This window comes from Cucurbita pepo, chromosome LG07 (assembly GCF_002806865.2).
Source record: "Cucurbita pepo subsp. pepo cultivar mu-cu-16 chromosome LG07, ASM280686v2, whole genome shotgun sequence".
Classification (NCBI taxonomy): Eukaryota; Viridiplantae; Streptophyta; class Magnoliopsida; order Cucurbitales; family Cucurbitaceae; genus Cucurbita; species Cucurbita pepo.
The window spans coordinates 3,904,391-3,919,517 of record NC_036644.1 but is presented as its reverse complement, the minus strand read 5'-3'; the positions used below and the strand labels follow the sequence as shown (position 1 = coordinate 3,919,517).

General features: G+C 39.9%; 2 protein-coding genes across 2 annotated transcripts; both read left to right on the top strand.

Moving 5' to 3' along the window:
- Positions 1-2,280: 2,280 nt before the first annotated feature.
- On the top strand, positions 2,281-3,391 carry LOC111798474. Its single transcript, XM_023681644.1, has one exon. It carries the CDS (start codon positions 2,337-2,339, stop codon positions 3,354-3,356), a length of 1,020 nt encoding a protein of 339 aa, XP_023537412.1. The 5' UTR covers positions 2,281-2,336; the 3' UTR covers positions 3,357-3,391.
- Positions 3,392-7,083: 3,692 nt separating this feature from the next.
- Positions 7,084-13,681, top strand: LOC111798473 (probable serine/threonine-protein kinase At4g35230). Its single transcript, XM_023681643.1, has 9 exons — positions 7,084-7,541; positions 7,634-7,769; positions 8,962-9,095; positions 9,275-9,380; positions 10,637-10,722; positions 10,798-10,986; positions 12,260-12,424; positions 12,501-12,614; positions 13,182-13,681. The coding sequence occupies exons 1-9, from the start codon at positions 7,230-7,232 to the stop codon at positions 13,434-13,436; spliced, it is 1,497 nt and encodes a 498-aa protein (XP_023537411.1). The 5' UTR covers positions 7,084-7,229; the 3' UTR covers positions 13,437-13,681.
- The last annotated feature ends 1,446 nt before the right edge of the window (positions 13,682-15,127 follow it).

Here is a 15,127-nt window from a genome sequence, read left to right as displayed (position 1 = left end):
AGCATCTTCATTCCTTTGACGCTCATATGTCCAAGTCTATTGTGCCATAGACTTGAATTGGAAGCACTCTCAGCAGCAGCAGTCATGTTTATACACTCTGCAGTAGTGTATAAGGTTCCAGATTTTGTGCCACGCGCAACAACCATGGCCCCCTTCACAATCTTCCAGGAACTCTTTCCAAACTCTGCTGCATAGCCTGTGCTATCCAACTGACCAATAGAGATCAGGTTCTTCTTGAGACCAGGAATGTATCTGACATCTTGTAATGTCCATTGATTTCCTGCTGGAGTTTGTATGGAGACATCTCCCTTTCCTTCAATCTCCAAGGTTTTATTGTCGGCAAGATACACCTTCCCGAAATTTCCTGATTTGAAATTTCGAAACAATTCCTTACTTGGAGACGAATGGAACGATGCACCTGAATCCAAAATCCAGGATTCAGCTGGGCTATCCACACTAAGGATTAAAACGTCCTCAGCATCTTCTGTTGTGTATATAGAATCATCATCATCTTCAGATTTATGATTCTGCTTCTTCTTTAGCTTTGTACAATCTGTCCGAAAGTGTCCTTTTCCCCCACAGCTCCAACACGTTACGTTGGGTTTGTTTGGAGATTTTCCCCGGTTCTTTGATTTTGAACGCCCATGTTTGTTTGAGCTCTTTGATTTGCTTCTTCCCCTTCGATCAACACTGAGAGCATTGCCTGATGAATCTCCAGTTTCCCGTTTGCGAATACTTTCGCTGAGAACTACATCTCGAATTTCATCAAACTTCAGTTTATCAGATCCTCGGGAACTGCTGATTGCGGCAACAACAGTATCCCATGACTCGGGTAAGGATGACATCAAAATCAACGCTTTAATTTCATCTTCGAAATTAATTTCCACCGAACCCAGTTGACTTATGATCATATTGAATTCATTTATATGATCCGCAACACGTCCACCTTCAGACATCTGTAGATTGAACAATCTACGCATCAAATACACCTTGTTCATAGCCGACGGTTTTTCATACATATTTGACAGCGCCTTCATCAGATCTGACGTTGTCTTCTCCTTGATGATGTTAAACGCCACGTTTCTGGATAGCGTCAACCGGATAAGCCCCAAGGCTTATTGATCCTTGAGCTTCCATTGTTTCGTGGTCATGGTATTCGGCTTCACCCCCAACAGAGGTTCGTGAAGATCTTTCTGGTACAGATAATCTTCAATCTGCATCTTCCAGAAACCGAAATCGGATCCATCGAACTTCTCAGTTCCAATCTTTGAAATTAACATCTTCACAGATCATGGTGACTTCCTCCTGGCTCTGACTTCCGCCTGGCTTTGACACTGCCTAACTCTGACTTTCGCCTGGCTCTGACTTCCGCCTGGCTCTGATACCAGTTGTTAGGATCGATACCAGTTGTTAGGATCGCACAACAACGCACACGCTCGATCTAGATGAACTCAAAGAGAAGGATAGAGAGAAGTTGCAAGGAGAACTCTGGCTAAAAGGATTTTTTATTGATGAATTCAGGCATGTACAACAAGAGAGTACAGAGAATAGAAAAGTACATTTTCAAAGCTCTACCGGACCAGATATATATATGGTTTAGTTTACTATATATAGCTTTACCAGATTTAGCCATCTACTATATATAACTATTTACCATATATAGCTTTACCGGATTTAGCTTTACCATATATAGCTTTACTATATATAGCTTTACCAAATATAGCTTTACCGGATATAACCGTTGACCAAGCTATAAATAAGTATCAGGCTCCATAGCCTAACAATTCTCCCACTTGGAGACTGATCTAGTCAANACTCCAAGCACAAACAGACAACACAACCCCATGTAACTGAGAAAACGCGACGAGTCAACAAATGGATAAAGGATGTACAAAAGGAGAGGAAGAGACTCCATGATGCTGAAATCGATTGGAAACTTGTTGAAAAACCTAAAGCCAACCACATTCTACATTGCTGACAAGGATGTCAACCAGTTAAGTAGGGAGGATGCCACGATCATGCTTGTTCAAGGTGTATTGCACATAACCGATGTCCATTCTAATTCTTTTTTACTTGCTTTCATCAGATCGTTTGTAGTTTAATTTCACCAATAATAATAGTAATAATAATAATAATAATAATAATAATAATAATAATAATACATTTGCAATAATACTAATACAATTAATAATGACAATAATACTAATAATAATAATAACGACAATAATTATTATTATATAGATTGCATTATTTTATATTTATTGCTGTTGTTAAATCATATATTCATAATAGAAGGTTGCAAGCGGACATGAAAAATTAGGAAAATAAATGCCCACATGTTGCAGTCTGTACAGCAACAAACAGCTAAACACATTCCACGTGGCCTTCTGTCATTTCTCTACCCTCCACATGAATGGGCCCCACTCCCCATTTCCCACTATATAAAACTTGACGCCAATCCAATTCCCTCACCGCCACCGCCACCGCCGCCGCAAAACATTCCAACCAAAATGGTGGGTGTTTTCCGGCGCTCTCTATCATTCCCAAACAAGCCGCCGGCCATTTCCCGTCAGACAAAGCCCCGAATTTCCCGGCACCTTAGATCCCTAAGTTTACCCTGCAGATCCCACCCGTTAATCTCATCTCTCAAGGACGAAATCGCCAATCTCAAATCCTGGTCGTCCACCGACCACCGCGACGCCGTCTGGCTCTGCCGTGGACTTACGACCGTGAAACTCGTACACGACTATCTCGACGACATCCTCCAACTCCCACAATCCCGGGAGTCGATATGTCGGCTATCGAAATGGGTGGAGAATGTTCTAGAAGACTTCCTCTGTTTCATCGACGTTTACGGAATCTTCCAGAGCCTCATCCTGGGGTTCAGAGAGGAGCACGTGGCAGCCCATGTGGCCATCAGGAGAAAAGACAAAACCAAATTGGATTTATACACAAAAGCCCGAAAACGTATGGCGAAAGAAACGACCCAATTGGTATCGGTGGTCCGGGGAGTGAAGGCGGCGGAGGGGACGGCGGTTTCCGAGGAGGAGCTGGAGGCGGCGATTAAGGATGTGATGGAAGTGACGGGGATGGTTTCGGTGGCGGTTTTTGAGGGAATTGGGGCGTCGTTGGGGTCACGGAGGAACCGGTGGACGGGGAAGACGAAGAAGGTTGAGAATGGGATATTGGAGTTTATGGAAGTGAGTCAAAATGGTGACGTGGATGAATTGACGGTGAGGATTGAAAAGATGAGGGATTTGGAGGAAGGGATTCGCTGCATTGAGAGTAGCACAGAGAAACTGTTTCGGAGGTTGATTGATACTAGAGTTTCTATACTAAATGCTATCTCGCATTAACATAATAATTATGAGATTAAGAAAAAAAAAAAAAAAGATACATAAATATTATTTTTGTTACATACATATTTATATACGATTGTGTTAATATATATTTTTTTACTAATATTATTTGAATTAGAGAGGAAGCTTCAAATACTTTGGATATATAAGAGTTTATTAGTGTAATATAGTGATAATTGAATTATGATCAAACCTATCAAAGTTGGGATGTTAGGGGTGTTTTCGTCTTTTTTTTTTTCCACCCGAATCATAGGTTATGTGTCAAAATTCATTCTAATTGCTTTGAAATCTTGCATAGTCATTATATCTATAAAATAGGTATCATACAAATTTTCAAGGCATTTAGAGTTCATTTGGGCTATGAAATTAGTTACGAATCTAATAAGGGTATTTCTGTCATTTTATCCATGTATTTGGTTTAAGTCCTACCCATGCTTCTATGTCTTTCAAACTTTACATATGTGATTTTCATTCAAGTGAGCTTGCTTGAGCTTCGCTCTTCATCCATGGCAATGGTAGCGAGCATGGATTTATCATTGATAAGATTCATTTTCAATTGTAGCCCGACATCATCTTTACCCCTTTTGGTTGATGGCTGACAGTTTGAATGTTATCGAGTTGGACCTCGTTACTGTTAAACACTTTGCAAGGGGGTATGAGAATGACTTTGTGTTCAAGCAGGAAATTCATCCCTAACACGATGTCGAAGTTGTCCATCTTGACAATCATAAAATCAGTTTGTCCTGTCCAAGTTCATGTCTTGATCAGAGTTCTCTTTACAACCCTTGTGATTGGTAACGGTGCAAAATTGATAGCTTTCATCCGTCTCATATCTCTATGCAAAAGGACGTTTAAGCGTTTTGCTTCAATCTCTATCATAAAATTGTGGCGGATCTAAAGTTGACAATAGTGTTCTTGGTCGATTTGTGGTTGACCCAGGCCTCGATATACATAAGACTGGGTCTCGTTGGCTCTTCTATCTCACTCACTCTCCTCTGGAGGGAAAATAAATACTTTAGGGCCCTCATGCAGGAGTTTTCCACGCTTTTGACTAGCGATGTTTTTAATTTCTACAGTCTCGTACTCAGCTTCTGAGTTCATTCCAAATTTTTCTTGGAAGACATAGAATGTTGCTTTTTGTGGGTATTCGGTTTCTCAGTGGGCTCCCTTGCATATGAAGTAAGACAAGGGGCCTTGGCTTTGATTGTGACTGCTGTGGTTGTTAGGTCTCCGTCGTAGAGTTCTACCTCTTTGTTGGGAGGACATGTATTCCCCTCCTCGGCCTTCAAGTCGGTCACTTTCCCTACCTTTGGGGAAGTTGGGTCAATAATTCTTATTTCCACTACTTTTGAAAGACTAATTCCCCACCTTATATCTTAGGGTTGATCGATGCTAAGATCAAACAGTTGTTCGACTGTAGCATAGGTCGTGTAAAGGTCTTGAACTATTTGTTCGTAGAGTTTGGTCTTCGCCCACGACTTCAGTCCCTCAACAAAACTAAAGACCTTGTCTTTCTCACACATATCACAAATATTTAACAACGGCTTAATGTAGTCGTGGATATTGCCAGTATGGCTCAACTCCCTTAATTTTCATCTTGTAATTATCTCGACATTCTCAGGGAAAAACTAAGAGTGGAGTTCTTGTTTTGAGCTCTCCCAAGTGTCTACAGTACATCGACCATCTTGAATGTCCATGTCCTTGAATCTCCACCACAACTTGCATCGTTGACTAGATGCATTATTGCCAACATGATCTTTGTTTCTTCTACCACGGTATTTATGACTCAAACGTACTATTCGAGATCAAAGATAAAGTTTCCTAGAGCCTTGACATATTGAACCTCATAAAAGGGCTTGGGATCCAGGACCTTTTATCTTGTTGAATTGGACTGCACCCCCAGCTCGGTTTTGGTTCCCCACCCTCTCATGGTGAGGTTTAAGTATGATGCTTAGATTTGTCACTTCAGCCCTCATCGCTCCAAGGGATGCTCTCAAATCCTCAAACATTTCAGAGACCATCTAACCGATCGCTTGTTGGGAATTGTCTAAGTCCTTAATGTGTTCTTCCATTCGGACAACAGAGCCCGCCGAGCTATCCCAATGTTTGAAGTCACAAATAGTTGTCTTTATCTTCGAGGGCCTCAACCCTAACTATTAATTCATGGACAAGCATTGCCTCAAGGCAACTTGCCATCTCATCGATCCTATCAACTTTATTGACAATCTCATTTATGCGAGACTCCAAAAGCCACATTGCAACAGAAACTTCACTCAGATAGAGTAACTGATCTTCGTTCTTTACTAATTGGTCAACCTGGGATTTGTCCAGTTGTTTTGCAATGGACATGTTTTTGTACTACGATTCAAGGAGGCAACTCGGTTCTAATACCAGTGGTCACAATTGCACTCTTATGGCAGTGGGACAATGATTGTGCCACACTTGTTCTAACCCAACACGTATAGAAGTCAGACTTTGTGGACAACTTTGACGTAAGATTGAGCATCAAGTCACGTTTGAGAGAAATATTTAAAAAAACCCTAGCGAGGAAATGTGTTGAAATAATTTGAAAAAAATTAATGTTATGAGCTAAAAGAAAACAAGCCACAACCACGATTTTGATAACATAGATGAGAAAAATTGACAACTAGTCACATCCCCTATAATACATTTTGAGACATTTTAGTTTTAATAGGTGTAGACATGATTTTGGTGATTGATCATACACTCCCATATTGACACACCAAGAATTGTAAAGACCTATCTAGCATGGAAGCAAGTAAAAATTAGATTGGAACGGGCATGCGACCATAGACAACACATCTTGGACAAACATGACTAGGACATCCGTCACGTGGCCACATGCTACATGTCTTTGACAAGCATGATGGTGACATAGAGCTTGCGTAGAATAGTACTATGCATCCAAACCCACCAAAAATAAAATTAGTTCTGAAAACTATAGACATAATTTTCAACCATAGTTGCATGTGGTTGCATTTCTCTACTCTAGCAGTGACCCAGGTACGAATTAACCATTACTAATCATTTTTTAGGTAAAGAAAAATAATTCATGTACAGATGATGACTCCCATCGAAGAGGCCATAAATAACTTATAATTTATTTTGCAAGACATAATTCTTTAATACACAAAAATATAAAGTTCATCATAGTTTTAAAAAATTATAATAAATAAGAAGCTTTATTCATTTTTAATTTTTGGTTTTGAATATTATGTTTTTTTATTGTTAAATTCTAAAAATTATTTGAATTCTTAATTAAAATTAAAAAAATAAAAAATTTGAAAAATATATTTTTTTTGTTAGGTATAAAAATTCATGGTTAAGATTTAATTTTTAAAAATAGAAAAATAAAAACTATAAAAATAAAGAAAATGCATTAACAGACACAACACAAAGGCTATAGCATTATTATTGGATATAATTATTTATAGTTATATTTATTTAGTCCAAAATTACGTGGAAAATATAATTTAAAAAAAAAAAAAAAAAAAAAAAAAGCCAGACGGGAAAAGAGAAATCGTAGGTCGTGAAAGTACAGCGCGAGAAAGAAAAACCAAGAAGAGACGTTAGTGAAATTACAAAATTACCCCTTTACTCTCCAAAAAGGACAACGCAATGTGAGGAGGAAGCGGAGAGAAAGACAAAGGTCTTGTCAGTACTCAGCCATGGAAAATAAGCCCCCCCCCCCCCCCCNAGCAAGGAGAGCTGTCCCCATGAGAACATCGAGAAGAGGAAAGATTAAATCATGGCTTCTGGGATTCTCTGATTTGTTCTGCAGCTTTTCTGTATGAGTTTTTTGAAGTAAAAACAGAGCTGGTGGAGGTGCGGGGACTGAGTGCTGGAGTTATGGGTTGTTGTGGATCGTCCTTACAGAGAGCTCAAAATCATATCCCTTACGCACAAAACAGTTTCCAATCTCATCCTTCTAATGGCCCTTCCGATCCTGCCGGCGGCGGCATCCCTGCTTTCTCCGAGTTCTCCTTCGCCGACCTCAAGGCTGCTACCAATAACTTCAGCTCCGATTACATCGTCTCCGAGAGCGGCGAGAAAGCCCCTAATGTCGTTTACAAAGGTCGCCTTCAAAATCAGAACAACCGCCGTTGGATCGCGGTTAAGAAGTTCACTAAGTTGGCTTGGCCCGACCCCAAGCAGTTCGCTGTACTTCCTTCTTGATTACATTGGGGGTTTGAATTCCGATATGGGTTTTATTCGATTGTTGATTAATTTGTGTTTTTGGTTGTGTTCTTCAGGAGGAAGCATCTGGGGTCGGTAAATTGAGGCATAAAAGATTGGCTAATCTTATTGGGTATTGCTGTGAAGGCGATGAGAGGCTTCTTGTTGCGGAGTTTATGCCCAATGACACCCTCGCCAAGCATCTCTTCCACTGTATGGTTATTGATTGATGTTGGGATAATGAGTTTTTTTCAGCTCGACCTTTCTTGTTCTTTATTTGGTCATGGTGATTATTTCTATTTATGGGTTTGTCTCTTTGGGAGTTTTGGGCTCTCAAACACTGTGTAGTAATATAGTGATGTCTTTTTTTAGGATTGTTGGGAGGGAGTTTCAGTAATTTAGGAATGATCATGAGTTTAGAAGTAAAGAATACATCTCAATTGGTATGAGACCTTTTGGGGAAGCTGAAAGCAAAGCCACGAGGGTTTATGCTCAAAGTAGACAATATCATACCATTGTGGAGATTCGTGATTCCCAACATGGTATTAGAGCCATGCTCTAAACGTAGCCATGCCAATAGAATCCTCAAATGTTGTTGGCCTCGAAGGTGTAGTCAAAAGTGACTAAAGTGTTGAACAAAGAGTGTACTTTGTTCGAGGACTCCAGAGGAGAGTCGAGCTTCAATTAAGGGGAGGCTGTACGAGGGCTCCATAGGCCTTATGGGAGGCTCTATAGTGTAGTTTGTTCGAGGGGAGGATTGTTGGGAGGGAGTCCCACATTGGCTAATTTAGGGAATGATCATGAGTTTATAAGTAAGGAATACATCTCCATTGGTACGAGGTCTTTTGGGGAAACTCAAAGCAAAACCACGAGAGTCTATGCTCAAAGTGGACAATATCATACCATTGTAGAGATTCGTAATTCCTAACATGGTATTAGAGCCATGCCCTTAACTTAGCCATGTCAACAGAATCCTCAAGTGTCGAACAAAGGGTGTACTTTGTTCGAGGACTCCAGAGAAGGAGTCGAACCTCAATTAAGGGGAGTCTCTATAGTGTACTTTGTTCGAGGACTCCAGAGAAGGAGTCGAACCTCAATTAAGGGGAGTCTCTATAGTGTACTTTGTTCGAGGGGAGGATTAATACATCTCCATTGGTATGAGGCCTTTTGGAGAAGCCCATAGCTAAGCCACGAGAGCCTATACTCAAAGTTGACAATATTATATACTATTGTGGAGATTCGTGATTCCTAACTGTCTTATCCCGAGAAGTTAAAGGCATCGATGATGTTCCTCATGTTTTGGATTAAAAATATTTGCCACTTTCTCTTGGAAATCTCTAATTTAGTGCTATTTCTTTGAATAATTTGCTCTAATATGGCAAGAAACTGTTTGTTTACTTGACAGGGGAGAATCAAACCATAGAATGGGCTATGAGATTAAGAGTTGCTTTATATATTGCTGAGGCATTAGATTATTGTAGCTCTCTGGAACTTCCATTATACCACGACTTGAATGCATATAGAGTACTATTTGATGAGGTGCTGTCACCATTTCTCTTACCTATATATATATATATATGCTATTGGAATTTATATGATATGCTTCATTTTCTATTGGCTTTCTAATATTTTATTTTGGTGATTTTGGTTAGATTCTCTCATTTGGGAATCCTTTGTGTCTGAGAGCAATGTGGTAATTTGTGGATGGTTTTTGACAGAATGGTGACCCTCGACTTTCTTGTTTTGGGTTGATGAAAAACAGCAGGGATGGTAAAAGTTATAGCACCAATCTTGCGTATACTCCACCTGAATATTTAAGAAATGGTATTTGATCTTCTTCTACTGTACTTTAAATTGTTCGTTTAAGTGTTTTTTTTTTGTAAAAGTGCACGCCCACCGCTAGTAAATATTGTTCTCTTTGGGCTTCCCCCCCTGGTAGGGAGAGGTTTCCACACCCTTGTTTCATTCTTCTCCCCAACCGATGTGGGATCAAACAATCCACCCTCTTTGGGGCCTAGCGTCCTTGCTAGTACATAGCTTCATGTCCACCTCCTTTGGGGCTCGGCCTCCTCACTGGCACACCGCTGGAGGCACATCGCTGGAGTTTGGCTTTGATGCCATTTGTAATAGTCCATGCCCACTGCTAGTATATATTGTCCTCTTTGGGCTTTCCCTTTCAAGATGCCCCTCAAGATTTTGAAACACGTATACTAGGGAGAGGTTTCCATAGCTTTAATAAAGGGTGTTTCGTACTAGGGAGAGGTTTCCATAGCTTTAATAAAGGGTGTTTCATTCTCCTCCCCAACCGATGTGGGATCTCACAATCCACCCCCTTTGGGGCCCAACGTTCTTGCTGACACTCGTTCCTTCCTCCAATCGGTGTGACCCACCAAATCCACCCCCCTTCGGGACCTAGCGTCCTTGCTGGAACATCGCCTCATGTCCACCCCCTTCGGGGATCAGCCTCCTACCGCTAGGAGATATTGTCCTCTTTGGGCTTTCCCTTTCGGGCTTCTCCTCAAGATTTTGAAACGCGTCTGCTAGGGAGAGGTTTCCATAGCCTTAATAAAGGGTGTTTCATTCTTCTCCCCAACCGATGTGGGATCTCACAATCCATCCCCTTCGTGGCCTAGCGTCCTCACTGGCACTCGTTCCTTTCTCCAATAAATATAGGACCCCCCACCAAATCCACCCTGCTTTGGACCCAGCGTCCTTGTTGGCACCACCTCATGTCCACCCCCTTCGAGGATCAGCCTCCTCACTGGCACATCGCCGGAGTCTGGCTCTGATACCATTTGTAACCGTCCAAGCCCACCGCTAGCAGATATTGTCCTCTTTGGGCTTTCCCTTCCCCTCAAGATTTTGAAACGCGTCTACTAGGGAGAGGTTTCCAGACCCTTATAAAGGGTGTTTCATTCTCCTCTCCAACGGACGTGGGATCTCATATTTTTTTTGTTTGACAATTTTGTAATTTTATGGTTCCTCTTTAACCTAAATTAGTGATCTCTTGTTTGACAAAGTTGTTAATGGGTGTAGCGTTGACAAATCTATACCATTTGTTCTTATTTCTTCGGTTATAGGGAGAGTGACTGCAGAAAGTGTCATTTTTAGCTTTGGAACTGTCCTTTTGGATCTACTAAGTGGGAAGCACATCCCTCCTAGTCATGTAAGTGTTGCATTTGGATTTAGGATAAACTTTAGGATCATATCTTGAGTTTAATATGTATATTGGCATGTGCAGGCACTCGATATGATACGAGGCAAAAATATTCTTCTCTTAATGGATTCACATTTGGAGGGTAAGTTTTCAACTGCAGAGGCAACTGTGGTTTTTGATCTTGCTTCACAATGTTTACAATATGAGCCTCGAGATCGACCAAATACGAAGGGTCTTGTTGCAGCCCTTGCCCCGTTACAGAATAAGTCGGATGTAAGCAACCATGATATTAGCTTGCATTGATATGAATTGGTTCATTACTTAAAAAGACCACTAAAAATCCAATGCTTTGTAGTGAGTTCAAGCTATAGTGTTGTGGTATTAATCAAGGTGCTAATATGTTTCTTTATCAACTTCTTAGCTAGAATGTTGGTTTGGTGAGTGTTCATTTATCCCCACCCATTCTTTAAACCTCTTTGGTTTTACGGCCTTATTCTCCCTTCAAGTACTCCTACATTGACCAACGACTTGTTAGAAATTACGACTCTCTACAATGGTATGATATTGTCCACTTTGAGCATAAACTCTTGTGGTTTTGCTTTTGGTTGTATTCCTTATAAACTCATGATCAACCCTTAATTAACCGATGTCGGATCCCTCTCCCAACAATTCTCCCCTCGAACAAAGTACACCATAGAGCCTCCCCTGAGGCCTATGGAATCCTCGAACAACCTTCCCATAATCGAGGCTCGACTCCTTCTCTGGAGCTCTTGAACAAAATACACCATTTATTTGACACTTGGTCACTTTTTATTACACTTTCGAGGCTCACAACTTTTTTGTTCGACATTTGAAGATTCTATTGACATAGCTAGGTTAAGGGCATGACTATGATACAAGGTTATGAACCACGACTCTCCACAATGGTATGATATTGTCCACTTTAAGCATAAACTCTCGTGGTTTTGCTTTTTTGGTTTCCCAAAAGCCCTCAAACCAATGAAGATGTAAGCCCTCGTACCAATGAAGATGTATTCCTTACTTATAAACCCATGATCAACCCCTTAATTAACCGATGTGAGACTCCTCTCCCAACAATCCTCCCCTCAAACAAAGTACACCATAGAGCCTCCCCTGACGGCTATGAAACCTCGAACAACCTTCCCTAAATCGAGGCTCGACTCCTTCTCTAGAGCCTTGAACAAAATACACCATTTGTTCGACACTTGAGTCACTTTTTACTACACTTTCGAGTCTCACGACTTCTTTGTTCAACATTTGAGGATTCTATTGACATAGCTAAGTTAAGGGCATGACTATGATACCATGTTAGAAACCACGACTCTCCATAATGGTATGGTATTGTCCACTTTGAGCATAAACTCTCGTGGCTTTACTTTTGGTTTCTCCAAAGGGCCTCATATCAAAGGAGATGTATTCCTTGCTTATAAACCCATGATCAACCCCTTAATTAGCCAATGTGCGACTCCTCTCCCAACAATCCTCAACATGGCCTAACCTGAAATGACATGTCCCGAAATCGCAGGTTCCATCTTATGTGATGCTAGGAATTCCAAAGCACGAGGAAGCTTCTCCAACTCCACAACATCCTCTCACTCCAATGGGCGATGCTTGTTCCAGAATGGATCTCACTGCTATCCATCAGATATTGGTAATGACACACTACAAAGATGATGAAGGATCAAATGAGGTAAAACCATTGTCCTCTCTTTATAAATGTTCCTATTTGCTTTATGGTGTGTTAAATTTCTAGAACTCTTTTCCAGTTGTCTTTCCAAGAATGGACTCAACAAATGAGAGACATGTTGGAGGCTAGGAAGCGAGGGGACTTGGCATTTCATGACAAAGATTTTAAAATAGCTATTGACTGTTATTCTCAGGTATGCATTTTACTTGATTGATTATCTCACATCGGTTCGAGGGGGGAACAAATGATTCATTATAAGGGTGTAGAAACCTCTCCCTAATAGACGTGTTTTAAAACCTTGAGGGGAAGTCTAGAGGGAAAAGTCCAAAGAGGACAAAATCGGCCGGTGGTGGGCTTAGGCTGTTACAGATTTCCTCTCTTTCAACTGGTATCATATCACCTTTGTTTGGGACAGGTGGGATTTTAGCATCAGCTGGTTTGAGTAGTTGCTCTCGGCTGCGTGTTATGTATGGTATAGGACTAGCATGCTTCTGTTGGGAATTACAGATCTCCACGGTGGTATGATATTGTCTACTTTGAGAATAAGCTCTCATAGCTTTGCTTTGGGCTTTCCCAAAAGGCCTCATACCAATGGAGATGTATTCCCTACTTATATAAACCTACGATCATTCTCTAAATTAGGCCAATGTGGGACTCCTTCCCAACAATCCTCAACAGCTTCAACGTGTCGCTCTGTCGATTATTGAATTTATTCTCCCTCATAAGTAATCATGACGAACAATATGCTTTCAATCTGTAGTTCATAGATGTTGGCACCATGGTTTCTCCCACTGTTTACGCACGAAGAAGTCTGTGTTATCTTCTTTCCGACCAACCAGATGCTGCTCTTCGAGATGCCATGCAAGCGCAATGTGTTTATCCCGATTGGTCCACGTCATTTTACATGCAGGCTGTTGCACTAGCCAAGCTAGATATGCACAAGGACGCAGCTGACATGTTGAACGAGGCTGCTGCATTGGAAGAGAAAAGGCAAAAAGGTGGACGGGGATCTTGAGAACCAACCCCTGTAAGTGCCCTTCCTGCATTGTTCCTAGTTGTTCTTGTTGTTCATAGTTTTGAAACAGGAACATAAAACGGAAATTTACTAAATCTTCTCATGAAATCGAACCTGTAACATAGTGAGGAACTTGTGTCTTCTTCATAATGGTGTTTTTTTCACCTTGAAAATTGGGAAATAATTTATTGGTTCTATCCATGTATAAGCTTAATACAACATATTTAGATTCTTGAGTGGGCTAATTGTGTCTTGACTTTTGTTATTATCTATGAGATCTAACATGGATTGGAGAGAGGAACGAGTGTCAACGAGGAGAACGAATCATTATTTATAAGGGTGTGAAAACCTCTCCTTAGCAAACGCGTTTTAAAAACTTTGAGGGAAACTCTGTAAGGAAAAGCCTAAAGAGAATAATATCTACTAGAGTGAGTTTGAGCTATTAAGGCAACTTAAGCTTAGTCAATAGAAAAGGAAAATCTAAACCACTTATTGACTTGTATATACATTCTCTTGCATATATTACATTCTTGTTAGTGATTGAAAACTTTGCTCTTCTGCTCAACCGTGTCATTTTGATCAAAGTGAAGTTCATCCCTCGAGCAACTTTGTTTTCTTTGTAGTAGGGAGATTGTTTTGCCTGTTCGTGCTATGATCATACTTCCTTTTCATAGTTTCTTTCAAGCAAAATGTGTTTTCTGTACGAGAGGAATTTTGTTTGCGAGTGAATAAAATTTCATTACAAGGAATATATCTAACATCTTTCAATGTCTCCACGAACATTAAGAGAAGACCATATTATGACACAATTCTCAATGCACACAAATAGCTAATTAAACTCAACAATATATAGTCTAATATAATTTTCATGTAAGCAAATGGGTACTTATTGTAATTGACATGCACACAAGTATGTAATTAGTGCAAATAAGTAAATAGTGGTCTTCTTTTCTAGTGGATGTCGAATTTGTTGCCCCCTTTTGACTTAGTCAAAAGGGGCGGGCACAAGAGCTACATCGGATGATGCCATTATATTGTGATTTTATTTGTGGTAACTACTCATCTTTGGGCATGAAAATTGACCAACTTTAAGCATGTCTAACCCTGACCCGAGTTACTTAGAGTATTTTTAATACTTGTAAACTGAGGAACTTAGACATTTATTTCTATTAGTTATGCAAACTCGTACTATCTATGCATTTTTCTAGAAATGGTTGAGTTTACGACTTACATACATATGACGAGCATGACTCAGTTAAGGGTTTGAGAAAGTCGGGTTGCTATATTAATTTAATTTGAAATTTAAATTATTTTTACAAATCATTTGTTTATCTAATTTAAAACCATGAGTTATTGTCCCCCAATTTTATAGGCTTTGGAAATTAAATTAATTTGATCATATCATCTTCTGATTCCATAAAAGATCCTTGATTTTGAGTGAGAGGCAATTTAGTTCATTATAAATTATGTTCAAAATTAGTAATAGATCATTTTTCCAACACAAAAAACATGTTTGCAGATCATCATAACCAAAAGTAAATTTGTTGAAACAAATTTAGAAGCAACTTTTGTAAAAAAAAAAAAAAAAAAAAAAAAAAAAACTTAAATTTTCTCTCAGAAATTGTGCCTTTTCCAAGCTGAGACCTGAAATTTTCTCTACTCTATTCATTTACCCAAAGCCTTCCATCATT

What these genes read in the sequence shown, in the direction of transcription:
- LOC111798474 (XM_023681644.1), top strand. Translation starts at nt 2,337, where the DNA reads ATGTTGCAGTCTGTACAGCAACAAACAGCTAAACACATTCCACGTGGC.
- LOC111798473 (XM_023681643.1), top strand. Translation starts at nt 7,230, where the DNA reads ATGGGTTGTTGTGGATCGTCCTTACAGAGAGCTCAAAATCATATCCCT. An exon ending in ATAGAGTACTATTTGATGAG is followed by an intron (nt 9,096 to 9,274) that starts GTGCTGTCACCA and finishes GGTTTTTGACAG; the next exon opens with AATGGTGACCCTCGACTTTC. An exon ending in ACCTGAATATTTAAGAAATG is followed by an intron (nt 9,381 to 10,636) that starts GTATTTGATCTT and finishes CTTCGGTTATAG; the next exon opens with GGAGAGTGACTGCAGAAAGT.